We start from the raw sequence: 27133 nt of genomic DNA on the forward strand, positions 1-27133 counted from the left end.
GGTAAAGGTGGAGAGGAGTTCTCGATTAGTTTGGAGGAGCTAATACAGCTATCTGGGCGCTATTTTGTAGGAATTCAACTACGCCTTAGTATCGTCCGCGTCGCCCGCGAAGTAAGAGACCAACGAGCTCACCTTCACGAACGCGTTCTTACGGTTCTTCGATTGTCCTTGGATAGCCTTGATGGCCGAATCCACTTCCTCTTCGGTGAACAGTTCGTTCTCCCTCTTGAGCATGCGTGAGATATAACGAATGCTCACTGTGCCAGGCTCCTCTTCGTGGTCCTCAACCAGGTTCAGGATCATGTTGCGCTGGAACTCCGGCTTGGTGGTCGGGAGCTTGCCATCGCGGAAGTTGTGCAGACGGAAGACGCCCATATTCTTGGCAATGAAATCATGGTAGTCCACCTCGAGCTCCTTGAGAATACCCGAGCGGATGTCGTACACCATGCCGTGAATCCGTGGAGAGCCATAGAGGCCCATGCGGCGCTGCACCATGTTGATCTTGAAGATGTTGAGGCACTGCTCCTGGATGTTGAGCTCAACCAGGCGGCGCTCACGCTCTTCATCGGTGGCATACTGCGCAAGCTCGTCCTTGTGCGTGCGGCACACATCTCGAATGTTACGCAGCCAGTTATCCAGCAGTCCGATCTGAGCATTCTTCAACGCTGCAGTCACACCGCCGCAGCCATAGTGGCCGCAGACAATGATGTCCTTAACCTTCAGCTTCTCCACGGCAAACTGCACCACGGATAAAGAGTTGATGTCGTTGCTTACCACGAGGTTGGCGACGTTGCGGTGCACGAACATCTCGCCGGGGTTGAGGCCAGTGATCTCCTCTGCAGGTACACGGGAGTCCGAGCATCCAACCCATAGGTACCGAGGGTATTGGGCCTTTGCAGTCCTCTCGAAGAAGGCCGGGTCTCGCTCAAGCACGCGGTCGCGCCACTTGCGGTTGTTCTCGAACAAATGCTGGATCGAGTTCGGGTCGTGGTCGATACAGCTACTGCTGTGGCCGTGTTTCAGTGCTCCTCTGCAATCACCCATTGCTTCTCTGGATCGTGTAGTAGTCCTGAACTTGTTTGGCGAGGTGCTCGGAAGCCGGCCAAAGCGAGAATGAGCTGATGTGACTGGTGAATGACTTTGAATCTCCGCCAACGGCCCGAAGGGTGGCGTGCGCCATGCACTTTGAGGAAACGGACCCTACTGCTTCACCAAAAATGGCGACTTCCTGATCGCATCCGTTATTCCAGCACGCATCTCAACTACTTTCCTCGGCACGAATACCAAAGGTGAGATCAAACTGGGGTAATGCGGTGTGCATGCTAGTTGGAAAAAAACTTGGAAAATAGTTAATACTAGGATATCTGTGCGTGGAGATGCTGGGTGTAAAAGGCAGCTTGCAGTCCGATATGTTGCTACGTGTCCTTCGGCTTCATGGGCGCAAAGTACGCGATTAGGTCCTTGATTTTCATGAAGGAGCTCTTGGGGTCTTCCATCTGGCCTTTGATAGCCTCGATCGCTTCGTCCACTTCTTCGGGCGTGAACAGGTCTGTCTCCCTCTGCAGCATGCGCGCCATGTAGCGGATGCGGACCACTCCAGGCTCTTTTTCAAGGCCGTCTGCCAGATCCAGGATCGCATTGCGACGTCGGTGAGCTAGTCCCATCGTAGCCTCGCCGTCCGGGAAAGCGTGAAGTCTGTCCTCGCCAATCAGTTTGGCGTAGTATCCGCAGTAGTCGACCTTGAGCTCCTTCAGCCCGCCAGTCTTGATATCGTAAACGAGGCCGTGGATGTTCGGTTGATCGGCACGTCCGAGGCGGTGTTGCACCACATTCATCTTGAAAATGTTGAGGCACTGCTGCTTCACATTGAGCTCGACCGTGCGACGGTAGCGAGCCTCTTCTGTTGGCAGGGCATCGAGCTCTTCCTTGTATTTGCGATGGACGTCGCGAACGGTGCGCAGCCAAGTGTCCAGGATACCAATGTGCTTGTTTTCCATTGCGGCCTTTACACCGCCACATCCGTAGTGTCCACAGACGACGATGTCCTTGACCATGAGGGACTCGACAGCGTACTGCACGACGGACAGCACGTTGATGTCGTTAGTCACCACGAGGTTGGCGACGTTGCGGTGGCAGAACATCTCGCCAGGGTCGAGTCCCGTAATTTCCTCAGCAGGGACACGCGAATCCGAGCACCCGATCCACAGGTAAGGAGGGTGCTGGCCTTCCGACAGGCGGTCGAAAAGCGATGCATCACGTTTCGTTAAATCCTCGCGCCACTTCTTGTTATTATCTAGCAGGTGCTGGATCGACTTCGACGAGTGGAAACAGTCTGACGATAGTCCCTTACAGTCTCCCAAGCACGTGAGTGCTGGCGCTGCGCTGGAATTCATCAGTTTTGCGGCGGGTTCTTGGTTGCTTGCGTGCAATTTTTTGCTTGCGGGGGAAGACTTCGAATTGAGAATGATCGGGTCAAGCAGCACAACTTACCCACAAGAGCATCAACATTTCTTTGGGTCTAGCCGTTGACTAGGTGGAAACTCGTCGACTAAAGATAACGGATAAGGTGCAATTTCGCGTACAGAGGCGAACTGACAATGTTCACCCCCGTTGTGTTCCACAAGCTGCACTGTTGTAACCTAGTAACGGGTGACTCACTATCCCAGGTTCTGGTCTCCGCAGCAAAGTTGGGAGTGGATAGATACCTAACTTTACCCGAATGTAACCTTTCCAAACGGGAGCTCGTTCATACCGTGTTGTATGACCTTTCCAAAAAATTGCAATTGAAACCACTGGTAGTACATTGTAAGTTAGTGTCTAGCGTATATGCGTTGCTGCTGCTGGGGCGTGTCCGCTTTCAGCGCGTTTGTGTCGTGATTCCTACCCAATGGTTAGATTTTTGGTGCCGTTCAGCAGATGCTTGATATCCAGAATGCTCATCGAAGCGAGCGCGTCTGTGGTGGAGTATTGCATCATCCCAGCAGAGTTCTTGCCGCACTTGCCTGGCTTGTTTTCATCGATCAAGATCACGCGGCCATACGTTGTCTCGGTAAAAAGACGGAGGCGTTTCTCAAACAGGCTCTTGTTTTCCGCGTTCGGCATCTCGTCGCCGCTGTCGGGATCCACCGCACCTGATGTAAGGCTGAAGTTGGCTGTTGCATCGGAGGCCGGCGCGTACTTTGTGCTTGCGCTGACCTTCCCTTTCGTGGCCCCCGATGACTTTTCGCCGCCCAATAATCCCATTGCCATCGCTTTCCGTATTGGGAAATGGAACTCGACGAGAGGCGAAGAGAATCCATTGCCGTTAAAAAGATAATCTGCCACCAACGTGACATGGCCGCTCGGTCCGGACTGGTAAAGTTGCTGTAGAACACACCCGAATGGGCAGGAGGTCGACGCGAAATCATCTTGAACGAGTTTCTCATTAAATGGATCAATGCCAAGTGAGTCCATGACCGCGCCAAGGTCCCATCCGACAAACACATATCGCTTCTGGATAATGTGCAGCAGTTTGTTGTTGGCCACGCGCTTATACGGGGTCATTAACATGACTAAACCGAAGAAGCCACCGCCAAGCATCATGAGGGAGAGGAGCACAACGAAATCGATCATGATTTCGCTGTTCCAAAAGTTTTCAAGTGACGGAGCCCCACCAAATATCCCACGGCTGGAGTTAGGAGCGTTCACCATGAAGGATGTTCCACCGCGCACCTTAAGAAGCACGTACATCAGGAAGCAAAGCATCAAGCTGTACACTTTGTAGCTCACAAACAGCGTGCTCGAGTCAACGTACCACTCGATGGTGTGTTGGTGGTGCGCACGAATCATCTTCATCGCTTTCAGTGAGCGAGCCCCCAACTTGAGCAGCAGCCTGACCACCGTGTGAGCAAAGCACATGAGCCACGTAAGCCGCGTGAGGGCCGATGCCATGAAGATGAAATTGTCCATGGTGATATGCATCGAAAGCATCCATTGCCCAATCTCGTATACGCTGTAGGTGACGCGTACGCTTACAAGCGCGTCCAAAATGCTGAGCAGCATGTAGAGCCAATGGTTGATCCACACATCGGACGCCATGACGACTTTGCCCTTGAATCGGATGATGGCGTTGTCGTCATCCGCTGTCCAGACTGACAGATTCATGAACGGGACGATATACCGGAGATAGCGACGAACTCCGGCAAAGCGCAACTGGTAGGGCATGTAGTTCACGATGCGAATCTTGGCAAGTGTGTTGAAAACACCTCGCGCAACAAGGAGCAGTGTGACAATACCATACGCGTAGGTCACGATCAATGTGAACCAGCCAGTGTTGTCAATGGCAACTTTGACTTCGGCTTGCTGGTCCACCGGTTCTGTCTGAAAGAGGCCGTAATTCATGTCGGGGTTGAGAAGTCTTGGGACAGCAAGACACTTGCTGCTCTCGAACTGGATGTGGTAGCTCCCGCCCGCCCAAAATGACTGGTGTACCATTAAGTCCGTGATGTACATGAAGGAGCTTGCTGGCCGGCCTTTGCAGCGCAGGAACGGCATCCCAGGCCTGCCAAAGTCTCCGGGAATGGCGTTTTGAATCACACGAATCTCCTTGAGCTGTTCAAAGTTGTCGAGTATGTAGCGGTAGCAATCGTCCGTGGAGTTGCCGTGCTTCATGTAGCAGTCCTCTTCGAACCATTGCGGGAGGAAATTGATGATATCGCATCTCGGAGCTGAAATGCTGTGGAAGAAGTACTGCGAGCGGCGAGCTCCCTTGCCCCAAAAGTCATCAAAGTAAACTTCTGCGTGGGTCACGTTGATGGAATTGACGCGCAGGCACGTGCTTCTGTCCTCTCCGAGATTGTCCGGACTACGAGTGGGGGCCGTGAAGAACCGGAAGCTTTCGCCCACTCTGGTCAGGTTGGTGAGCGTGTCGATATCGAGGAAGTCGTCTCGGACGAGGTCGTAATTGATCCGCCTTTCGACCAACCGCGCTCGCATTTCATCGTACCGACCGGTGACTAACACGATCAAAGGGTTTTCGCGAAGCCCCGCCATCAAGGTGAGAACTGTGGACGCGATGTTGACAGCCAGCACGAGGGCTTTCCGCAAAGGAAGCCCCTTGAAGTCACTCCCCATGACTCGCGTGGGGGACGTGGAGTGACACTTGCCAGCTTTCTTGTCGAACTCGAAATGAACTGCCTGGTCGGTGTGAACTATGGTTATAGAGCACTTGTAAGGAGTTTTGGGCTGCAGGGTCGAGTCATTCATAACGACTTGACTCAGAGTTGGCCAGCAACGTTGGCGAGCAGGCTCTGCGCTATTTCAGATACGTGATCGGATGTCGAGGCTCCTACCTTCATTTCGTAACTACCTCTTCTGATCATCATAGGACCTCCACCATCTTGTCCGTCGCTCATGCAACGTCCCATGCAGGCGCGGCAGAACTCTCGGTTAGAGCTCGTCAACAAATCGGGGACACGTTGATGCTTTGGTTTTGCGTTCACGTGCCGTTTAGATTTATGGTTCGACAATGCAAGTCTCTCAGCTCTGCGTTTGTTGACGATATTGAGTTGATTGACGTTCGAGTGCGTGAGTGGGGCGTCGTTCCGAACGACTCGTTCGTCGCCTGAGTATCAAGTGCATCATACATCTAATACGGCACTTTGCTGAGAACGTCTCTCAGCTAATGATTTTCGCTCTTTCCGTTCTCAGCGCTAGAAAGGGGCAGTTTGGTCTTAGCGATAGGAGGCGGCAGTCAGCCTAGAGAGACCTTCGCGCCAAGGAACTAAGACTACATGGCGCAAGTGGGCGTGTGTGCTCGCTTGGTTCTAGTGGCACGCAAAGTGGTGGATGCACTTTCGACAGCGTGTTGCTTCAGCTCGAAAACCCGAGACAAAATCAAGGTCTGCAGAGGATCAACGCGGGACAGTGTGGCAGAGCTTGGCTGGGATGTTTTTGCTGGTGATTGCGGTGATGAAGATGACGGCGGACCAGGAAGCGGAGACGAAGACGTCCTTACTTCGCTTGGTGCGTCGTATCGAGCGTGGCGGGCTTATCATAGAGAGAAGCGAGCGCATGACTACACCAAGAGCAGGCTCGTTAATGCATTCAGGCGTGAAGCAGCGCTTGCGAAGCAACTGACGCGAGTGGGTGGGTCAGTCGAAGGTATCGAGTGTTTGCTCATGAAATTGGAAGACCTGGAGGCCACAGTGGCAGCGTCAGAGGAAAAAGTCGGTGGTAGGCAAGATTCGTCGGATGAAGACTCGCGGAATGAAAGAAACGAACAAGTTTTCCAGGACGAACGATCGTTACGCGACAGGATGGAGCAAAAGCTCGACGTCCTGCAACAACGATGTGCCGTGTACGCTAGTAAGCTCAATGAAGCTGAAGGAGATGTTCTGCGCTGGACGACGCAGTACCAGCAACTACTACCGGAGCTGGCGGCGAGCAACCGTGAAAAGCAGCAGCTGGCTGGAGAACTTCGGAATGTGAAGAAAACTGCGGTGTTGATGGCGAATCGGCAGTACGTTCTGCTTGGAGCGAATGCCCGAGCGCTCGAAGCCCTGCCACGTACTGATGATGACGACAAACGTGCATATAACGAGGTGAACGTTGGTCGATCAATGCTCTAACTGGTTTTACTCTCCATGAAAAGTGATCCCAACCAAACTGACCGCCCAAAACAACCCGACCACGCGACTATATGCTATTACTCAACTTTGTGTTGCGTTCGTCCAAGAACGTAAATTGCTAGTGTTTGTTGCTACTGGTGTAATGCAAGCAACAAGCCTGATTGCAGGTATCTACACCTACTACATCTAGCAGCGACGGCTAATGTAAATGTCATTCAGCTCGACGAAGTCCACGTCCTGCATGGACCAGAATTGTTTGCTATCGTGTGTAAATTTGCTTCGTAGCGCCTCGTTCACCAAGATGCGGTCGGCATTAGCAAAGCCAAAAGCGTTCTTGAAATATTTCGCTCAACTCATCGTTAGATCAGACAAGAATGCAGTAGCTCCAGGACTTCGGTCTTTCACGACTCCAAAGTCTGCAGCAGCGCGTTGGCTGTACGTTGTTCATCCCCACCGCAGGATTCGTACATGATTTTCACAAGGTCTCGAGCAAATCCTAGAGACACAAGCTACAACACAAGCAACGGTAAAAGCATCAGCGTTCGCACCACAGCAGAACATTGAGCCAGCAATGCATGTAGCACGCACCCGATCAATTGCGGTATCCGAGTCTCCGCTAGTTTCTACTGGATAGTTATCACTGTCAACATCAATGACGCCTTCCACCTCCGGAGCTGGCAGCGACAACAGCCTCAACGTCGCCACCGGGTTTTCATTGAGCTGATTCAACACATCCGACGAAAACTGCTCCCTCAACAGCAAGAGCGCTTGGAACGAGTCTCTCGCCGCTAATTCTCGCAGTTTCAAGACATTGGTGTCATGTACCAAACTCCCCAGCGGTGCAATGGAAGGGTGCGGCATTGCCAAACCGGACTCCTTCTCTTCGCTGTCCATCGACTCATTGTCACTCGGCAACCCGTCCACTTTTCCTTCTGCCAGCAGCGCCACCGCATCTGAGAGGTTGTTGCCACTCTGACGCAATGCCTGAGTTGCTAACTTCTTCAGAAAGCCCATATCCACGAGCTGAGATCGTAGCACCTGGAGCATCGCGGGATCCGCGTCACTGCGTTGAATTTCGTTGCTAGAGCTAGAGCTGACTGCGGACTGCGGTACATCTGGTGCAAATACAAAGAAATCCGATGACCTCAATGCGTTCAGGTCCACGACGTCTGGATCCGCCAGAATTTGGCCTCCAAGCAGCACGAAACACTCTTCCAGGTCAGAAGGCTGTGGATCCGATTGAATAGTGACGTCCCCAGGGCGAGAAAAGGACCGCCGTTGCTGCAGGATCAAGAACTTGAGCTCTGCTACTTGGACATGGTGCGCGTCGGCGCCGTGGCGCTCTAGGAGCATCTCACGGCCGTCGTCCACGCAGCGCACCCGCAGCACCAGCATGATTGCCGTAGATTTGGCTGCTCACGGTACGATGTTTATGATGTGGTGCACACCTATCTGACTCATCTGAACCTTTCTCTGACTTCATTCAAGTCAGACCGCAAGATGCGTCCAAGTCGGCATATTGAAGACGATGGCGTTGTTTCAATGCGGAGTCTATACTATTAATACGCTACGGGTACTAGCGTGTCACGTGAACGAAATGGTAAATTAGCAGAGTTGGCAGCTTGTGGTGCTTGCTTAATGAAACTGCTGAAGCCATCGGTCGTACGGTAGGGAATAAGATGCACAGTGGGAGTCGCTGTCAGTGCCACGTACGTGGTCGAGCTCATGTAGGAATCCACCGCCATCCTCCCTTACCTATGGTGTGCTGCAATAACAGCTGAAGGCAACAAGTCCATAGTGGCGGCATATTTATTAGCACTTGTTGCATTAGTTTACTTTGGTTGGGTGCGGGGGGAAGGGAGCACGCGGCGATGGTTGGACTCGATGTGGCGTGGTTCGCTTGGCTGACTTGCCTTGGACGCTATTTGCAGTCGATCCGAGTCGTCGCTGTGGATCCACGGTCCAAAACTTGATGCTTGTACCCCGATCGCGACCATGGCACCGCCGCGCACCCCACGGTCTTCTTCCTCCTTGCACCGTACTCCATCGAGTCGTTGTGTGTGTCCGACGCGCTGGAAGTTTGGGGTGTTGTGAAAAAAGAAACATGCAAAAGCCAAAACGAAGACAAAATTCTAACTAACCACGGCCGGGGATGGGATGGAGGGGCTGTCAATTACTCAAAGAGCTGCCGGACGGGAGGCGGTGGCGGGAGACATTGCGTCGGCACGGCGCGGTCGATGGACGGAACAGTCAGCGCGAACGTACGCGCCAGTGTCCTCCCGGGCGTCACGTTGGCCATGCACTTCTGCATGAACTCGTCGTATTGCATGTACTGGAGCCGCTCTTGCAGGTGGCCGTACTGGATGAGCGAGTTGGGCGCCAGCAGCACGTGGTCGCAGCGGCCGCCGCCCAGCTGCGCTAGATAGCTGATGATGTCGCTCATGACGGACTTGGGCGACACGCTGCCTCGCGGCTGGGAGAACCATTGCGGGTGGCCGTCGGGTTCCGCGTTCGCGGCCTGCACGAACTCCTCGAGTGCTTCGCTGTCCCAGCTGAAGAGGATGGCCGGGTTGTGATCCGTTACCGTGATGCCGGCCAGGTAGGCTTCGATCTTGGACGCCAGCTCCACGTCGGGCATAGAGAAGTTCTCAATGTAGTCGGGGCCAGAAGGGCTTCCGTTTCCTGTGAGCAATAACGAGCACAGCGCATTAGCGACGGTCTGCAGCCACCAGCGTCGTGAGCGCGTACCGTTGGGCTGCATGGCGGCTCTTCTGTGGTTTTTAGTCGGCTGGCGAGGAGATCTGGGCGATTGGTCTCTCGTCCGAAAAGCGCGAATGAGCTCGGAGCTTTGGACGGCACGGCGCGGATCGGAGAATGATGCAGAAGGTGGCGGGCGCGCCGCCGGGGGTGAGGTTTCGGAGAGGAGGACCGGAGCACACGTCACACGATTCAGCATGCCGCTGGAGGGTTCAGCAACAATCCGGTGTTTCGAGCTGGGCGGCGCGCCAACTGCACAAAAACGGCGTGGGCTTGGCAGTGACGCGCCCGATGTTGTGTAGTGTGTCTTCCAGAAAAATGAGCCTGGGCTTGATGCTGCAAGAAGTGGCCGGTTGGGCGGACCAACGTCTCCACGCCTCGGTAGGGAAGGCCAATGGAGCGGGCTGTCAGCTTTATGTCAACGCCCAGCGGGACTCGTTTGACAAGCGCGTGTGCCTGTCGTTTGTATGGGCGGTGATACCCGCTCCGGTCACTGCTGCGCGGCGTTCTGGTCAGTGCTGGTTGAGGAAATGGACAGCGCTCCGCTGGACGCACGGTGCTCGTCTTGGCGACGCGGCGCAGGGAGCGCTTCCCGTCGGGACTTCCATGCAAAAAGGCCGCGCCGCTGAAGTGCTGACTCGGGGACGGCCAGGTCCATTAGGCTCGGTCTCAGCCAGGTGCTTCCTCTGACCAAAGGCAAGAGGAACACCGAGATGCCCCGTGCGTACATGTAGCCACCTTGATTGAAACAGGAGGTGGTCGATGCCGCCGTCGTCGCGTCGCGCGACAGTTGTAAGCGTGGGATGTCTATCCGTCCTCGGGCCATGGACTCCGGCGCCATGGCACTCATTTCCCCAATGATCGCCGCCAGTCCCGTGTGTGGAGAGGCAACAACGCGGTAAGGCACGCGCGCTCAGCCGCCACGTGCCTCACAGGATATTTGATGTGGTCGAGACGGCAGGCAACCACCAACCAAGAAACCAACGAGAGCTGATGTTGTTGGCTCGCGTTGCCAACGAGTCCAGCGTTGCGAGCTCGATCCAAGTCAAAAAAGTATCTTCAGGAATTGTGGGCCGGTTGAATTCAATGGCACAAACGTTGATCTGCTGGGTGAAGCCGAGTACAGTACCGGTAATAGACACCGGTGGAGCAATGCCAACTGATGGCACAGATCATCAATCTCGGCATGGAGTTGCCCCGCACCAAATTGATGAGGGTCAAAGTTGCTGGATAAGTGCTGCGGTCGCTGGACTTATCAGCCAGCGTCCACGAGCAGGTTGAACCCCGCGTTGTGTTGTCGCGGTTACAAGTTTTCGCTGTGTAGCAACTTGCTGTTGAGTCCGCCGTCGCCATCATGCCCGACGCGCTTGTCTTATTCTCGCGGTGTCAACTCCAGCGGGGCTCCACCGCAGAAAGCTCGATGCTATTGATACAAATAATAGATGGATGTTGAAGATGGATTGTCGAGACCTTTCCTGTAACGACCGTTTGCATGCAAATCGTGGTACAGTATGTATTTTTTCCCCCTCCGTAGAGCTCTACAGCGCTGTAGGCTTTGTCGATGGACTGCCAGTTTCCAGGACTGTCTACTGCGCTTGCGTTGACACCCCAGGTTGGGACACCTCGCTGTGGGCAGTTCTCCGACGCCTATTCCTCCCTGCACGCTTCGCGACAACATGCCAGCCGAGTCCCGTGGCAAGAGCGATCACGTGGCGATGCCATTCGATGCGTGACGTTTGCTTGACCTCGCGGAGTTCGGTCGACGGTGTACGGCCGACGAAGTGAAGAGGGGGTCTGTGATTTGAAGGACAGGTGTGCCATCAGCGTTCTGGACGAATACTGGGCCTCGGTCTGAGGCGAGCGCCGTCGGATGCGGATGACTGTACCAGTCCAGTTTGCAGCTGCATTGACGACACTTTTCGAGGGATGGCTGTGTCGCTACGCCTGACCTGAGTGGCGGGTACAAGATGGCAAGAGTTAGGTGGTCGCGCGCGAAGTGAGCTCGGTCGACCGACCACACACACGGCAATGACTGTCACTTAACGTCTGCAGTGCAGCTGCGAGGTGTCTGCACCGTCCTCTGGACTCGATTCGCGTTGTGCTGGTGCTGGTTGGTATGTGATCGGATGCAGCTGCAACGTAGTGCTGATCTTCAGCCTGGAGGTCAGGCAAGGATCCGAACAGCTATTGCACCACCGCAGCGGCATCGTCCGTGGCGATTACTGCTCGGCATCGAAATCAATGCCATCTGCTCCCCTTGCTTATGGGCAGTGTGAAGACATGGAGTTGCTCCAGTCCCAGTGAGCCGCCCGTTGCTGCATTACAGCGACCCCATCGCTGGCATTGTTCACGTGGCAAAATTGTTCACCAGCGACACACACACACAGCACGATTAGCGCCGAGTTGCAGAACTTCTACGGTAGAAGAGAGCGGTGCTGTTCTGGCTAATACATGTAGGTGCCCGGGATTTGACCTGCGTGTTAAGCTGATACACGGTGTAAGTTACACCCGCTGCAACGCGAAAACGAAATGGCTCTCGTGCTGCCAAAAGGTCCACCCCGACTCGCTGCGGAGCTGCACACGAGTGAAAGGTGCTCATAAGATGGCATAGCAGATACCAACCAGCGTTTGATGCTGAGATCTTGTTGTTAACACAGCAGCGACTAAGAAATGGCTAAGATTGAGTGAAACTGAAACTAGGTCAACGTGGCGAGATCTTAGTGCGAGCACGGCAAGATTTTGCAGCTCTACGAGTCGCCAATGGCACCTGGTTTTTGCAAGGAAGGTCGGCAATCCAAAGCTGGAGATCTTCTCGGTCGAATAGATCCCGACCAAACCCTGATCTCCGCAAACCAGGCCTGGGGGCAACTTGCGAACCAATGGTTTGCTCATTTTCAGCTGACGATCTTGTAACGACCGTGATGTCCATTTACCTGAAGATGAAGCGGCGCGGTAGAGTTGCACCGCAGTGCAACCATGGCTGCCGTCGCTGTGAATCGCGTGCAGCTCGCGGTGAGGACCAAGTGCCTCAATCTGCAGCGCGCGCTGCTCGTTTTCTGCAGGCATCCGGTCTTGACGTAGTAATTTACTGCATGTAATACCAGTAACACCTGCGCCACGCTGTGTAAGGCTCATTTGTACCCAATGGGCTGCCCAGGCGTGAGTTGCACGCATGCTATTGGTTCCAAATGAGCCGTCGCAGCTGCGCCTCTCAAAGATTGTCGTGGTGTGGTCCACTGTATTCCCCTGAAGCAGCAACCTTATTCGTTTTGACACGGTTTCACTATGCGCTTCATCTCAGTTGCTAAAAAAAGCCTCTCACGACCTTTCGGTGATTTGTCGTACTTAGCGATGACGTCCACCTTGAAGCCACAAGTTTGGTCCCATCCTGGAACAAAACCAGCTCATAAACGTCTTTGACATCGCATGCTTCTCCGAAGTCTCTCGAAGATACAAATACCTTGCCACAAATCCTGTTTATAACAAATACCCTGTCGATACCGATATACGGAATATCGCATTTGCACAGGTCAATTTCGTCGAAGCCGCTCCGGCACATCATCGTCCCACCCAACCCCGATCCGAGTCGATCGACCTGGTCTCCGCTCACTTTTGAAAAGACGCTGGAGCGAGCACATTCACCTCTGCTTGCTGCCCACCCACACAACCATGGCCGAGAAAGTCGTGCTGAAGCTGACCTACCGGGGCGAGACCCACCGCGCGACCGTGGCGCTGCCCGCAGAGAGCCTGAAGGACGACGACCAAGTGCTGACATACGAGCTGCTGCTCTTCAAGGTGCGCGAGGCCTTCCCGCAGCTCTCGGGCCGCTGGACGCTCGTGTACCGCGACGACGAGGGCGACGTGGTCACGCTCTCGCACGCGCTCGAGCTGGACGAGGCCTGCCACGTGCTACTCGGCCTCAGCGTGCCCAACGAGCCGCGCACCCTCCACTTCTGCGTCGTGTCGTGCGTCTCGCTGCGCGAAAAGCTGGTGGCACCTGTGCTGCAGAAGCTCCTGGAGCTCGCCCGGCTGGCGCGCCAGGCCTCGAACCACGTGCGTCACAGCGAGATGCTGGGCAAAGGCCGCGACTCGCTCGTGCGGCTCGCCGGCGGAGCGGTGAGCCAAGCTGGCGTGGCCCTCAACCAGATCCGCAACAGCGAGATGCTGGGCAGAGGACGCGAGTCGCTCGGCAGCTCGGCGGCGCACACGCGAACGCTGCTTTTGTCAGCGCGCAGTGGGGTGAGCACCCGGCTGCGACGAGCCGGCTCGGCCGTTGCTACTGGCATCGAGCGCCGACGATCGTCCAGTGGAGCCAGTTACGACCAAGTCAACGGGTTCGACCCCACAGAGTTTGTGAAACCTCCGCCAACTGCAGTGTCCCTGTCCTCTCCATCATCGGAAGTGGCAGTGACGGTGGACCTGCGGCAGTCGGTATCATCCGTGACGTCCGAGACGCCATTAGTGCAGACTAATGCTGAAGACAGCGACGACGAACCTCCAGCACTTGTTCCGGCAGATGCCGACGAGCCGCAGGTGCAGGAGGCGGTCTACGAGTCGGACACCGACACGTTGTGCGATGACGACGACGACCGTGAGTGGGACATCGTGGACAATTCGGGAGCTGCTGCTATTGCTGAAGAAGCCATTGCTGAGGCGGATGGTGAATGGGCCCATGAGCTTGATGTGCTCCGGGGGATTCTTGTTCACATTGATGAGGAGGTGTGCTGCGACTTGTTGAACCAGTACAACGGTGACGTGGAGGCTGTTATGGTGGAGCTCACCAACATGTAAAGATAAGCCCCTTGAGCCCTGGCCTCCAGCTTCTAATTAGCAAAATGCACTGTTTTGTATCCTCTCATCAAAACGTTTGCTTGTTTCGCGTTATTGACTGGTAGTAAGTAGGTCACCGACTCGGCACAGCCCTTGTGCCGGGTGCCACTGGTCGTCCACCACCGTTGCTGCTGGGAATCATTGCACTCATGCTCATGGTGGCTTGCATTCCGTTGCTCTGGGATGCCGCTCCCGTGGTTGCTGCCTTCGCCTGGCCTAGTGCCACGCTGCGGCATCGCGACGCAAAATTGAGGGAGCACAAAGTTTCCCATGCATTCCACTGCACGGGGCTCACGTTCACGAACATGAGCACCTTGGAGTTCCCACTCAGGGAATCTTGTAGCAGGAACGTGAGCTTCGAGTTTCGGTACGGCACGTGCTTGCTGTTCGCGCCAAGCGCGGCGATCACGTCACCCAGCGCAGACAGCGAGCGATTAATGTTTTGCGCTTCCTTCAGCCTTTGGCCACTAGCTGCTGTCTTGCTCACGCGCTCTGAGCCGGCCAAGTCGATAAGGTGCAGCTTCGATAGCCTCTTTCGAGCATCGGCCTTCATACCCGTCTCAATCGTAATGGACAGCACGAGATGCGAGCGACTTGAGTGCTCATTGAAATCGTGCGCACCCACACTGCGATGTGAATGGCCCAACCGCATCAGATCCAGCACGTCGCCTTCGTTGAACACCTCGACCTCAATCAGGTTATCGACGTACACGCCGGTCTTGCCCACCCGCACATCCAATCCTTTGACGACAGCAGGTGATGCTGCACCTGCAGCACGCCCACCGCCTTCAAGCAGGTCCACGATGCTCTCATTGTACACTTCCAAGATGCTGAGCTTCATGGAACACACGAAGTTCCCTGCAGCCATGCGGTCGTCACGAATGGAAAAGAGTTCACGCAGCGCACGAAAGTTGACGCCGCGATCGCTCTCCGGTCCTTCCATCGTGTGCGTCTTGCCGGATCCAGTTTGACCGTACGCAAAAATGCAGACGTTGAAACCGTCCAGAGCACTCACCACGAGAGCACGAGTCTGCTCGAACACTTGTTCCTGCGTGCTATCCGGCTGGAAGACATGGTCAAACTCAAAGGCGTGTTTCTGCCCAATCTGGTTGGCCTTGTCGCCAGCCTCGCTACCAACGAAGAGATCGAGGCTTTCGTGATCGCTATCGCGGAAGAAGACAGCCAAGGCAGACTGCTCACTTTTGAGCTCCACTGGTTGAATTGGACGCACTCGGCAAAATACACGAATGTTGCCCTGCAGCTCCATGAGTCGATTATGCAGCTTCCGTCGGGCCAGCATTTCTTGCGTGTAGAGCTCAGCCATACGAGACTTCTCCTCGTTGGCCTGGCGGACGATTTCAGCGCTCTAGAGAATCACAAGGTGTCAGGAAACGAGTGTTAGCACACTTCTGAAATGGTATCGTCACGATAGAGCAGCAAAGACGCCAACTTACTGCATGTTGAGCCTCAGCAAATGCCTCCATGCGTTCCTTCTGAATGGTCTGCGCTACCGAAGAGAGTTTTGTCTCTGCGCTCTGCAGTGCCAGCTTCAGTCCTGCCAACTCGTCTTCCCGCTCCTTTGACAAGCCTTGCTGTGTCTTGAACTCACGCTCCATAGCTCGGAACTCCCGTTTCAGCGTGCGCTGCTGGTCTTCCAGCTCGCTAACTTGTGCGGCGCTAGTCATCTTGTGCTCCTCGAGCTGCTTTCCCGAAGCAACCTTTTCTGCCATTGCAGCGGTTAGACTAAGCTTCACGGCCTCAAACTCCTTCCGATGTGCATTCGCTTCAGCAACCGAAGCACCTAACTGCTTCTGAAGATCCTGTTCAAGCGTCTCCTTTGTCGTTGCTTGACTTGCCTGAAGCTCGGCGATTTCTTGTTCTAAGGAGAACACACGGGCTCGCTCCGTTTCCAGCTCTTTTTCTTTGTCGGCAAGCTGATCACCAATTGCCTTGATCGTTGTAGCAGCCGTTGCGGCCGCTTCAGCAGCAGTAGCTACTGCTTCCTCACCTTCCTTCTGCTCCGTTTCACGCTTTCTCGAGAGATCTTCTTGCAATCGCCGGATGGTTGCCTGTGCAGCGTCAAACTTCCTTGTCATCCCCGACTGCTGCTTCGTAGCTTGTTCTAATTGCTGCTCCAGTTGGGCTCTTACACTCTGCTGATTCGTCAGTTGACTTTGCAGGCTCTCAACATCTTCAGCTTCACCGTGTTGCTTCAATTGCACTTCCTTCAGCTTCCCCTTTGCTAGTGCCAGCTCCTTTGTAAGTGCTTGGTGTATTTCCAGAAGCTCTTCGTGCGCCTTTGTGCTTCCTTCCATCCCTGATCGTGCTAGTGAAAGCTCTCTCTTGAGAGTTTGGTTCGCCACTAATATTTCCTCGCTCTCTTTCGAGCTTTCCCCCATTTGCTGTCTAAACGCACTGAGCTTTCCCTGAAGCTGACTCACCTCGCTCTTCACAGCATCTAATGCTTCATCACGACTTGCAAGCTGGCGCTTGAGATCCATCACTTCTGTCCGCATTCCCGTGATCACCTCGTTATCCTTCGTCTTTTGCTCTTCCATCTCCTGTAGCTTCCGAACAAGTTGGCTTTCGCCTCCATTTTGCTGTCTACTTAACGAAACGAGTGCGCTCTCTGAATCTGCAGCAGGGTAATGCATATTCCCTTCTTCTCGCGGCGAGTACACTTGTACGGGTGGAGCTTTGTACTGCGTCTCATATCCTTGATAATAAGTCCCCGGTTGCCGTCGGTTATCCCATCCAGCCTGCGTTTGCGCCGCGTACTGCATCTGATGGCTCTGTTCCTTCTCCTGCCATGCCACGCCACTCTGATACCCAGTTCCTGTGTCATAATACCCCGCTGGATGGGGATCTCGGAGCGCCGCGTGTGCTTTGGCCTGCATCAATTGTTTCTGCTTGAGCTCTCTGAAAACATGTCGGAATTGGTCGTCACTCGGATGGTCCCATCGACTCTCGCCCGAGAGCTCGTTGTAGTAATACGGCTGCCCTGTTTCCGTAGCTGTAACATGGTACCAGCCATCCGGCAAGGGAGCCACCAGTGACTCCCTTGCCACCCACAGCAACTCTGCATCAGCTACAGGATCCATCCCAAGTCGACGTGCGTGCTCCTCCACTGCAGCTTGGAAAAGTGCGGGGTCTGACGCTTCCATGATCGCGGACTCGTCCGTCTGAGGCGACGACTCGTAACCTGCAGCACTGCCGTTGCCTGCGTGCCAAGAGGCTGCAGTTCTGGCCAATGCAGCAGCTGCCATGACGTCTCCATTGGCCACTCGACTGGTGCTCGGAGCCACGTACCCGTCTTCACGTCGGAGCTCACTGATGTCCCCTTGGAAGGCCAAGTCGATGAGAGGCACCTGCCGCCCGGAGTAGACGACGGACGAGCGGGTCGAGGCGCCCCCACGCGGCGACGACTGCGCTCGGTGCTCCTCCGCCATTTACGATACTGGAGGGGCGCAGTTGAAGTGCGCCGCTTCACAGTTGGAAACCAAAATGGGTAAGTTGGTGAATTCAAAACAAAATGGGGTAAGTTGAATGAATTCAAAATATTTACGAAGGTGTTGCCACACTCGACGGTGATGACATGACGGTTCCTTAAAAGAGGCGGGTGGCTCGGATGAAGTCGGCGTAGAGCACGTAGCAGATGGCGGCTATGAGCACGAAGATGGTCGTGTACAGCACGATCGTATTGGTGATGATCCGGCGCGTCATGCGCTGCAAGATACGCCGCGCCTCGGTTGTCATGGCACCCGTCTCACGGACCTATGCAGTGACAGTCGTCAGCCACCTGGCAGATCTCGTCACCATACAAAGGTAGCAGGATGGAGTGCCTACCTTCTCGTGGGCGCCAAGGAGACTCTCGCGCTGCTGCGCCAGCGTGTCCAGCACCGTAATACCGACCTCTTCCGTCTCTGCGACGATCCGGTGTGTGTCTTCAAGCTTCTTCGAAGACCTGCACAACACAATTAGCTCAACCGTGACGCCACTATTACTACTACCAGCAAGATCCTTACTTGGTCAGTCGATCGTTGCTCTTGATCAAGCGTTCGTACTGCGAAGTCTACACAGTTCACACGTCAGACACAAAAACAATCACAAAGTGTTCCGACCCCTCAGCTACCTGATTCGCAGCGGCAGACGTCGTTTTGCCCTCTCGAGCCATGAGCTGCGCGCGCTCCAAGTCCCGGATAAGGCCCTGCAGCTCGTCTCGGTACAGGTTGATCTGCCAACAAGAAGCAAAACCCACCGCTCTGTCAGTGCTTCAAGGCTACAGCCCCTTCATCTATAGGGACCAGCAGCACCTTGGTCTGCATTGCTTTCCGCAGACTCGGCTGTCTGCCTCGCACTTCCACCGTCATGAGCTTCATCTGGCGGTCGTCACAATGGTCAGTCACAAGTCCACTGCTGCCTCTCATCCGCTGCGGCCACTCACACAGCGCTGAGCTTCCACCACACGTGCCTGGGCGATCTGCGAGGCGTTCGAGACCGCGTTGGCTGCACACAGCACGAAGAGTTGCAAAGCGTCGCCGTGTCAATCCTTGCTGCAGGAAGCGACGCCGTCAGCGCACCCACCTCCTCCACGCAGCATCTCGCTGATGCTGTTGTTGATAGCCATCTTGCCGTCCACGAAGTCCGCCTCCAGCGATAGGAACTCCGCCGGGAACTCGGTCATCTTGCGCTAGGGATCAGCTTCTGCGTAATTGCAAATACTGACAATGTCAATACACATAACTGGATTTATCATTAATTGTGAACAAATTCAATTTATTTGAGATTTCCTAACAATTAATAATTGCGACTGACTGGAGGTTAATTGAAATTACGTATAATTGTGTTCAACGTATCCTCTCCGATCCAGCGGTGCAAGCCATGGAGGTTGAGACCACCCAGGCGGAGGACCAGCTGGTGAGTTCCGCCAGTGTTTGGCTACTGCACCATGCTGCCCTGCTCTGCTAATGGCTGTCGTGTTCTGGTGCATGCAGGTCTGGTTCACGCTATACCTGGTGATCTACTTGGCCTTCTACTTCTTCACGAGCCCTTTCGTCGGGAACCGGGAGCTGCTCAACTCGTGGACGCCCTACGTCTACGTGTCCATGGCGCTCTACGCGTGGCTATTCTCCGCCGCTGCGTTGCACACACCCGTGCATGCCCTGGGCTTGCTGGACTCCACTATCAAACAACCGGTGGACAATTCTCTGCTGGCAGGCCCTAGTGACGGGAAGTGGACGCTTACTGTTTACTGTTGCTTTTGGGTAGATCTCGCTGTTGTTCCCTTTCTTCTCAGCCAGTTTCGTGTTTCTCATCGCGCTGGAGGTGCTCATGGTACTTTTCCTGTCGCGAATCACCCGGCGGCTTGGTCTGTCATGGACCGTGGCGCATGTTTCGTGAGTTGTTGGCGCAGGACAGTTGAGTGGCTTGCGATTTTTCTAACGAGTTGATACGCTGCAACTGTTCTCTGTTGTTGTGTTCTTGTAGCCTCGCACGCTCGTTCATGAACGTGCTGCGCAATAGCGCTGCTATCAGCGTTGCGTGTGTGGCGCTTATTGTGCACTGCGATGCTACGTATGACTGCGCTGCGTCGCCCGACGAACCAAGGACGTACAACAGCCACGCCTGCGCGCAGATTTTCTCTTTTGTTCAATCCGAAGATGAGGACACGATGGTGCCGGGCAGGTGCATTGTACTTGCCGCTTGATTTCTGTGTTGGATGCGGACTCACTTAACTCGTTCTTGCATGGCTGTGTAGCTACGGTGGCGCGGTTATGATTTGGTGTATGGGTATGTTGTTGGCCATCACGAACTTCTTCTTGGAGCGCATGAGTGGAATCCGCATGATAGCATCGTTCGGCTGGTTTTCCAACCATATTGAAGATGTTGAAAGTGGCGAATTGGCGGAGGAGAACGGCCAGGAGCGCCTGCCTCCTGAGCAAAACTTACCCATGGTGCCTTGGTACTCGATGCTCCTGTTCGACACTGTGTTTGAACTACTTATCTCGCTCAAGGTCTTTCTCGGCCGCTTTGATATGCGCACGATGCAGCGGGCGCTACATCCTAACGACGAAGACTACTGCTTTGACCACCTTGCGGAGAAGGAGGAGGTGTGGCTCGACTTCATGGCCGACTGTGGTGACGGGTTCAATAGCAGCTATCAGATTGCACGCTTGCTCGCTCAGCCGCAGCTTGAAGTGGACTGCGAAGTAAATGACGAAAAGTTGAGCGACGAAGATGCATCTGGCCATGATGAAACGAAGACCAAAAAGACGAAAACTATCAAGCGTGTGTTCCCGCGCGGTGACGCTCTCGTAATCGGTGGAGACCTTGCGTATCCGCACCCAGACAGTAAAACGTACGAGACACGGCTGTTCCGCTGCTTCGAGTATGCAATGAAGCCGCCACCTTCATATCACCCATCGGCCATTTCTACTCAGAAGAAGCCTCCAACTGGCTGCTCATCGCTGCGCGAATACGAAGGTCCCAGCGTGTTTGCGATCCCCGGCAATCATGACTGGTTTGATGGTCTCAACACATTCACGAGGTACATTTGCCAGCGAGACTGGCTGGGCGGATGGCTGCTTCCGCAGAAGACGAGCTACTTCAGTCTTAAGCTTCCCCATGGCTGGTGGCTATTCGGTGTGGATCTGGCACTGGAAAATGACGTGGACACAGAACAGTTTGGCTTTTTTGAGCGAGTGGTGCAGTCACAAATGGGTCCCGACGACGCGGTGATTGTACTAACACACGAGCCGCGGTGGCTTCTCGACGTGTATGAAGATCGGTCAAACGTTGACACAAAGCTATCCTACCTAATCGAGAACGTGCTGAAAGGCCGGGTTGCTGTGCGGCTTGCAGGAGATGTCCACAATTACTCGCGGCATTCCCTGGTGGAGGAGACCCACGTGCTGAAGCGTCCAGCCTCCATGCAATTCGATACGCCACGACCGAAAATCTCGATCGCCGATCTTCCCCGAAGACACTCATTTTCATCACCTGTTCACAAGCACTTCCCGCACATGAACTGGCATGAGGTAAGCACCAACGATGGACGAATAACTACGGATGCAAACCTTCCATCTGATGCTCCCGCAGAACGTGAGCGTTCTGCTGAGCATTTGATTATCTCTGGGGGTGGAGGTGCGTTCTTGCACCCCACACATATACCGAGTCCGACGTTGGTCTCGAACGGCGGAAATTACGAGCACAAAACGTGTTATCCACCCGCACACATATCCAGGTAAGATATCGTTGCGACCCTGTTTATAAGCGCTACGCTACTGACGTTGGCGCCCGCTGTTTTGGATTCCTTTTCATGTTGCAGACGCTACGCAGTTCTGAATGTGTTTGGGTTTCGTCGTATTAACTGGCGGTTTGATGCTATCGGCGGAGTTGGGGTACGTTAAACGAGCACGATCCGCGACTTAAGTGTACTTGCACTCACTGGCGCTGTATGTTTCCATCCCGTTTACGACAGTACTTTGCGCTAGTGTTCTCCATGTTTCCACGTTGCTCTGTAGGGTCCATTTACGCTGCGGCGACGTGGTGGGAGGCGGCAGCACAGTTTTACCTGGAGCTTGTTCAGTTGCTGTGTGACATGGTAACGACTTCGTACGTGTCGTTGCTGTGCTCCATTGGTATGCTCGTGGGGATGATCTGTTTTGCGGACTGCACGACGCTGCCGAAGCGATGCGCGATGGGTCTGGCCGTGTCGTGCTTTCACTTCGTGGCGGCCTTCACCATCCTGCTCGTTTACGAGTGCCTTCTTGAAGTGGCCTCTGTTCGCGGCTCGCTTGGAAGTGAGGGCGAGCACTCGCTCTACCTATTCTTCAGCAGCACGCTGCCAGACTTTTCGTCTATTCGGAAGTACGACATCTTTGGCCTGGCTTCGCTGTACGGGGACTTCATGCAGCTCTGCATGACCATTTTTGACGGTAAGCAGTTTTGACGGTATCAAGGTAAAGAGCGGTGATACTTATGAATTTGTCTGTGTACGCCGATCGACCGCAGTGCCTGAGGTGATAGCGCTGCACCGCAACAAGATCTGCGCGTCCGGGTTCGAGAGCCTGGGCCGGATGGAGCTGTGGACGTACTACGCGAGCGTGTTCCCGTACTTTTGGGTCCTCGCCACGCCCGTAGTGAGCTTCGTCTTCGGCACGTACTTGTATCTGTCGCTCAACATATTCGGGTGCCACTACAACGAGGCCTTCTCGTCTCTGCGCATCGCCAGCTACAAGAACTTTCTGCGCCTGCACTTCGACAAGGAAGGCCGACTCGAGGTGTTTGCGTTCGGGGTGGACAAGATGCCGCGGCGTTGGTGCAGGTGCGACTTTATCGGCTGCAAATATCGCAGCCATTGGCCTAACAATTGTTGTTGTTGCTGGACAGGGACCCGAAGTGGAGTGGCGGCATCGGGCCGCGGGCGGCGCTGGAGCGCAAGCTGCCGTCGTTCAAGTGGACGCGGCCGAGCTACTGGAAGCCGCTGGTGACCAAGGTGGACAACCTGCTGCGTCTGGACTTCGAGAACCCGTCGCTGGATGGCAAATTCAACACGACGGACCGCTCCAACGTGCATCTGATCGACCGCGTGCTGGTGCGCAAGCCAGCTGCATCGCACTAGCCTATAATGCTTCAACTCGAGATCCGACATGGCTACATGTTTTCCAATCTTTTGCGTCCAAAGCTCACATTTTGGGTTTGTTACAAAACGCAAGAGTGGCGTGTTCCTTACAAACACCAAGAGGTGTTTCGAAAGCGCCCAAGCGATAAAACCTCTTGGATCCACTATGGACTGCATTCGAAGGGGCAAATGCGTTATTCGGTTTGAAAGGGTTTGTGTTGGTTGGCAGCAGGGCTTCGTCACGAACCGGCCTGGTCAAGCCCAAGGCATTCGCGAATTGGTGGTCACTCGGACACTCTGGAGCCATGGTGAAGCGCAAGAAGCATGACAAGGACAAGTACTACAACCTGGCGCGCCAGCAGGGCTACCGCGCGCGCTCGGCCTTCAAGCTCATCCAGCTGAACAAGAAGTACGACTTCCTGTCCACGGCCAAGGTGTGCATCGACCTGTGTGCGGCCCCCGGCGGATGGTGCCAAGTGGCGGCCAAGTACATGCCGGCGTCGAGCATCATCCTGGGCATCGATCTGCTACCCATCCGTCCCATCCGCGGCGTCAAGACGTTCCAGTGCGACATCACGACCGTGCGCTGTCGGCAGATCATCAAGCAGGAGATGCAGAGCTGGCAGGCCGATGTGGTGCTCTGCGACGGCGCACCCAACGTCGGTGCCGAGTACTCCAAGGACGCGTATGTGCAGAACGAACTGGCGCTGGTGGCGCTCAAACTGGCTGTGGACGTGATGGGCCGCGGAGGCACGTTCGTGTCCAAGGTCTTCCGCTCGCAGGACTACAACGCACTCCTGTGGGTTTTTAAGCAGCTTTTCAAGAAGGTGAGCGCCACCAAGCCTCTGTCATCGCGTAATGAGTCGGCCGAGATCTTCGTTGTGTGCGAGCAGTTCCTGGCCCCGCACTCCATCGACCCCAAGCTGTTCGACCCCAAGTACGTGTTTGACCAAGTGGACGCGCAGGAAAAGACGATTACCATCTTCCACCCCAAGTTCGGCGACCGCAAGCGCCACCGAGAAGGTATGTTGAGCTTTTTGGATTGCGTGTTTGTGTGTCGGCTGCATTCTCTAGAGTCTCTAGTGGCCTGTCCCCATTGGCCACTAGCGCTACTTGTAGCCAAGAGCGATATCAAGCGTTCCCAGTGCCTGCACATGCTGTCAACCTTCTTTCGGGAGGGGGAAGCTGCTCTTTGCTTGCAATTTGGGGCGATGATCTATGACATTCCCATTACTGTATTCTGTATGAAGATGATGTGCAAGAGTATTCACGATTGTTGTGATGTTTTGCTTACAGGTTACGATGAGGCGCTGGGTGTGATGTTGACCAACGAGTGTAGCGTGTCGCAGTTCATCGATGAACACGACCCGATCCGACTCCTGACCGACACGACCAGCATCAAGTTCATGCCTGAGGACGATGTGTTCCGAGACCACAAGGACACGACGGATGAGATCGTGACCTGTCTGAATGATCTCAAGGTATGTACTCATGTGTTACTATGGTGGTGGTGTTCAAACGGTGCTCGATTGTTGAGATGGAGATGAAGATTTCAAAGCTGAATAATGTCTGAGCCCCACTGTTGTTCCGGCGCCCGATTAATTTCGGGAAAACCCACCGGAAGCCAGTGTGTGGCGTTGCTGTCAACTGCCCTTGTGCAGTCTGATCCTTCTCTCAACCGACACCGTTCGAACCACCATGCTGTTGTATATGATGATCAAGCGACTAAACGTATACTGTACTTATGTTTCAGGTGCTTGGCAAGGGCGACTTCAAGAGCTTGCTAAAGTGGCGTACTCGTATGCAGAAGTACAAGGAGGAGCTTCTCAAGGCGGAAAATCCTGAAGAAGAAGATGAGAAGGAGAAGCCGGCAGAGAAGGAACCTGAACGGGATCTGACCGAGAAGGAAAAGGATGCGTTGGTGCGTGAAGAGCTGTCTCAGCTGCGTGCCAACGTTCAAGCGAAGAAGAAGCGTGAAAAGAAGAAGGTAAGCTTGTGTGCTATGTTGAGTATGTATGTTGTATGTCTGGTGCATGTGGGGCGCATCCCAGTAGTCCTTGTCATACCTGCTCGTTTGACATGTTGCGGACTAACCCTCCCGACTCCCGTTACGCGCCCAAACCAACTTCCAGCCCCCAATCCTATCTTCGCTACCCAGTGCGAATGACGGTCGATTTGGGCTGGACATCTCCGATTGGGCTTGTATGTACTTTTATTTATTTGGCGGGAATCCAAAGCCCCTTCCAATTCCATTTGGTCGGATTGGTCCTTGAACAGACCGGCTATTGAAGCCGCCTAGATTAACCTGCAGCCTTCAGCTGTTAGGGCTTTCCGAACCATAAAGCTCTTAACCGTTCTTGTGCTCAGACATCTCTAAGGCTACTGCATATTTGCATGTATCAAGACGCAACCGTCACGATCAACTTGCTAACGTGTGACTGTTATATCAACAGGAGCGTGAACGCAAGCAGAAACTTCGTATCCGTGCAGCTCTCGGCATGAACGCTGAAGGCATCGACGTCACTGAAGTTGAGTCTGCTTTCAGTTTGAAGGAGCTGAAGCTGTCGAAGGAGAAAGTGGATGTTCTTGAAAACGCTGGAGCCGACTCGTCGTCTGATGAAGAGCTGCAGTTCGAAACTGATGACGAGGACGAAGATGCTGGTCTGGAGGACAGCGACGCTGAGTACGACGAGCTTCTTGAGGCTTCCATGGAGAAGGCGTACGAGCAGTTCTTGACTCGTCGTGGTGATGACGTCAAGACGAGGAAGGCTGTGAAGCGCACCAAGATTGCCAAGCGCGCCCTTGCTGGTGAAGCTCTCGTGCAGGACAGCGAGATGTTCGACGGTGACATGCAGAAGTACCAGAAGATGATCAACCCCGACGAGGTATGTGGTGCTGTTTGTATGCTGTGTGCATGTGCGTGGCTCCCCCATCCGTGTTATCTGTTCTGGGTCGTTCAGTACCTTCGCTCAGTTGTCAAACATGGGGGAAAGCAACATGGATTGCCATCATGTCTGACCGCGTCTCTAGGCTCTTCGGAGTTCAACGGAGACGTAGTCCTTTGTGCATCCGAAAGCCCGCAATGCGTATCTTCTGAATTATTTGTAGCCTTATCGCTAACTGTTTTTGGCTTGTTATTACAGAGCTCCGACGACAGCTCCGACGATGACGACGACCTCAACGTCTCTCTTAAGGTGCCTGAGAAGTCCAGTGCTGCTATGTCTCGATGGTTTTCAGACAACAAGTTGTTCGACGGTATTGACGAGAAGGAAGACATTTCGCTGCCTGAGATGCCGAAGACAGACAAGGAGATTCGTCACGAAAAGCGCGTTGCGGCCTTGGAGCGTAAAGAGCGTCGTGCCAAGAAGAAACTCAAGAAGGAGGAGAAGGAGTACGAGCTTGAGTTCGGTACGGAGTTTGATGTGGCTGCGCCGGCTGACTCGGATGACGAAGCCGCCATGGCTGCGGAGGCTGCTGAAGAAAGTGACGATGAAACCTCTGCTGAGAAGAAGGCTCTGATTCGATCTGGCATGGGAGCGGCACTAAAGAGCGATCAAAGTACGTCGGACAAGTACGAAGTCGTCGCTGCTGGTGATGAGCCGGATGAGAATGCTCTGCCTGCCATGGATGACCGCAAATACGACTCGGACCACGAGGACTACGATGCTGAGGACCGAGCCAAGACTCTTGCTCTGGCAAGTATGATGGTGCAGAAGTCGAAGGCCAAGGATCTGATTGATGCAAGCTACAACCGCTACGCTTGGAACGATTCGGAAGCTATCCCGGATTGGTTTGCTGACGATGAGGAGAAGCACTACCGCCCGCAGATTCCGATTCCGAAGAACGTGCTTGCCCAGATGAAAGAACGCTTCATGGAGATGGCTACCAAACCCGTCAAGAAGGTCGCCGAGGCTCGGGGTCGCAAGCACCGCTTGCAGATGAAGAAGCTCAAGTCTGCTAAGAAGCAGGCGACGGACATTGCTAACTTGCCTGACATGTCGACGCGCGAGAAGCTGAAGGCCATCGACCGTGCTATGAGAGGCGCCAACGTTAAAAAGGAGAGCAAGGTGTACGTCGTGTCTACGCGTGGTGGAACCAAAACTGCAGGTGGCAAGAAGGCTGGCAAGGGCAAGGTGAAGCTGGTGGACCCTCGTATGAAGAACGACAAGCGCAACGCCGACATCCGTGCGAAGCGAGGCAAGAAGCGCAAAAGATAAGCGGTCTTAGCGTGATATTGCTGCGTCAGCTCTCCAGTTTTGCTGTGTACATGCACAGACGCCCATTAACTTATCGACGTCAGAATAAAAGCACAACA

General features: G+C 54.4%; 11 protein-coding genes across 11 annotated transcripts; 4 read left to right on the forward strand and 7 right to left on the reverse strand.

Annotated features, from left to right (window-relative positions):
• Positions 1–78: 78 nt before the first annotated feature.
• On the reverse strand, positions 79–1044 carry KRP23_8481 (Carbonic anhydrase; the record flags this gene model as incomplete). The annotated part of the gene is made up of 1 exon (XM_067893926.1): positions 79–1044. The coding sequence occupies one exon, from the start codon at positions 1042–1044 to the stop codon at positions 79–81; it is 966 nt and encodes a 321-aa protein (XP_067743410.1).
• A 371-nt stretch (positions 1045–1415) lies between these two features.
• On the reverse strand, positions 1416–2393 carry KRP23_8482 (Carbonic anhydrase; the record flags this gene model as incomplete). Its single annotated transcript, XM_067893928.1, has 1 exon — positions 1416–2393. One exon carries the CDS (start codon positions 2391–2393, stop codon positions 1416–1418), a length of 978 nt encoding a protein of 325 aa, XP_067743411.1.
• A 487-nt stretch (positions 2394–2880) lies between these two features.
• On the reverse strand, positions 2881–5112 carry KRP23_8483 (uncharacterized protein; the record flags this gene model as incomplete). The annotated part of the gene is made up of 1 exon (XM_067893929.1): positions 2881–5112. One exon carries the CDS (start codon positions 5110–5112, stop codon positions 2881–2883), a length of 2232 nt encoding a protein of 743 aa, XP_067743412.1.
• A 659-nt stretch (positions 5113–5771) lies between these two features.
• Positions 5772–6608, forward strand: KRP23_8484 (uncharacterized protein; the record flags this gene model as incomplete). The annotated part of the gene is made up of 1 exon (XM_067893930.1): positions 5772–6608. One exon carries the CDS (start codon positions 5772–5774, stop codon positions 6606–6608), a length of 837 nt encoding a protein of 278 aa, XP_067743413.1.
• Positions 6609–7009: 401 nt separating this feature from the next.
• On the reverse strand, positions 7010–8003 carry KRP23_8485 (uncharacterized protein; the record flags this gene model as incomplete). The annotated part of the gene is made up of 2 exons (XM_067893931.1): positions 7010–7117; positions 7197–8003. The coding sequence occupies 2 exons, from the start codon at positions 8001–8003 to the stop codon at positions 7010–7012; spliced, it is 915 nt and encodes a 304-aa protein (XP_067743414.1).
• Positions 8004–8781: 778 nt separating this feature from the next.
• KRP23_8486 (uncharacterized protein) lies at positions 8782–9369 on the reverse strand (the record flags this gene model as incomplete). Its single annotated transcript, XM_067893932.1, has 2 exons — positions 8782–9290; positions 9357–9369. The coding sequence occupies 2 exons, from the start codon at positions 9367–9369 to the stop codon at positions 8782–8784; spliced, it is 522 nt and encodes a 173-aa protein (XP_067743415.1).
• A 3665-nt stretch (positions 9370–13034) lies between these two features.
• KRP23_8487 (uncharacterized protein) lies at positions 13035–14156 on the forward strand (the record flags this gene model as incomplete). Its single annotated transcript, XM_067893933.1, has 1 exon — positions 13035–14156. One exon carries the CDS (start codon positions 13035–13037, stop codon positions 14154–14156), a length of 1122 nt encoding a protein of 373 aa, XP_067743416.1.
• Positions 14157–14268: 112 nt separating this feature from the next.
• On the reverse strand, positions 14269–17644 carry KRP23_8488 (Kinesin-like protein KIN-14R; the record flags this gene model as incomplete). Its single annotated transcript, XM_067893934.1, has 2 exons — positions 14269–15561; positions 15650–17644. 2 exons carry the CDS (start codon positions 17642–17644, stop codon positions 14269–14271), a joined length of 3288 nt encoding a protein of 1095 aa, XP_067743417.1.
• Positions 17645–17801: 157 nt separating this feature from the next.
• On the reverse strand, positions 17802–18879 carry KRP23_8489 (Vesicle transport v-SNARE 13; the record flags this gene model as incomplete). Its single annotated transcript, XM_067893935.1, has 7 exons — positions 17802–17969; positions 18042–18159; positions 18221–18267; positions 18328–18429; positions 18509–18574; positions 18640–18701; positions 18780–18879. 7 exons carry the CDS (start codon positions 18877–18879, stop codon positions 17802–17804), a joined length of 663 nt encoding a protein of 220 aa, XP_067743418.1.
• A 197-nt stretch (positions 18880–19076) lies between these two features.
• KRP23_8490 (uncharacterized protein) lies at positions 19077–22818 on the forward strand (the record flags this gene model as incomplete). The annotated part of the gene is made up of 9 exons (XM_067893936.1): positions 19077–19112; positions 19190–19390; positions 19464–19591; positions 19683–19880; positions 19954–21438; positions 21523–21595; positions 21676–22132; positions 22209–22521; positions 22587–22818. The coding sequence occupies 9 exons, from the start codon at positions 19077–19079 to the stop codon at positions 22816–22818; spliced, it is 3123 nt and encodes a 1040-aa protein (XP_067743419.1).
• Positions 22819–23123: 305 nt separating this feature from the next.
• On the forward strand, positions 23124–27035 carry KRP23_8491 (AdoMet-dependent rRNA methyltransferase spb1; the record flags this gene model as incomplete). Its single annotated transcript, XM_067893937.1, has 5 exons — positions 23124–23841; positions 24115–24299; positions 24572–24805; positions 25272–25703; positions 25962–27035. The coding sequence occupies 5 exons, from the start codon at positions 23124–23126 to the stop codon at positions 27033–27035; spliced, it is 2643 nt and encodes an 880-aa protein (XP_067743420.1).
• Between the last annotated feature and the right edge of the window lie 98 nt (positions 27036–27133).

The sequence above is a fragment of the Phytophthora ramorum genome (assembly GCF_020800215.1).
Source record: "Phytophthora ramorum isolate Pr-102 chromosome Unknown Phyram_PR-102_s0007, whole genome shotgun sequence".
Taxonomy (NCBI): Eukaryota; Oomycota; class Peronosporomycetes; order Peronosporales; family Peronosporaceae; genus Phytophthora; species Phytophthora ramorum.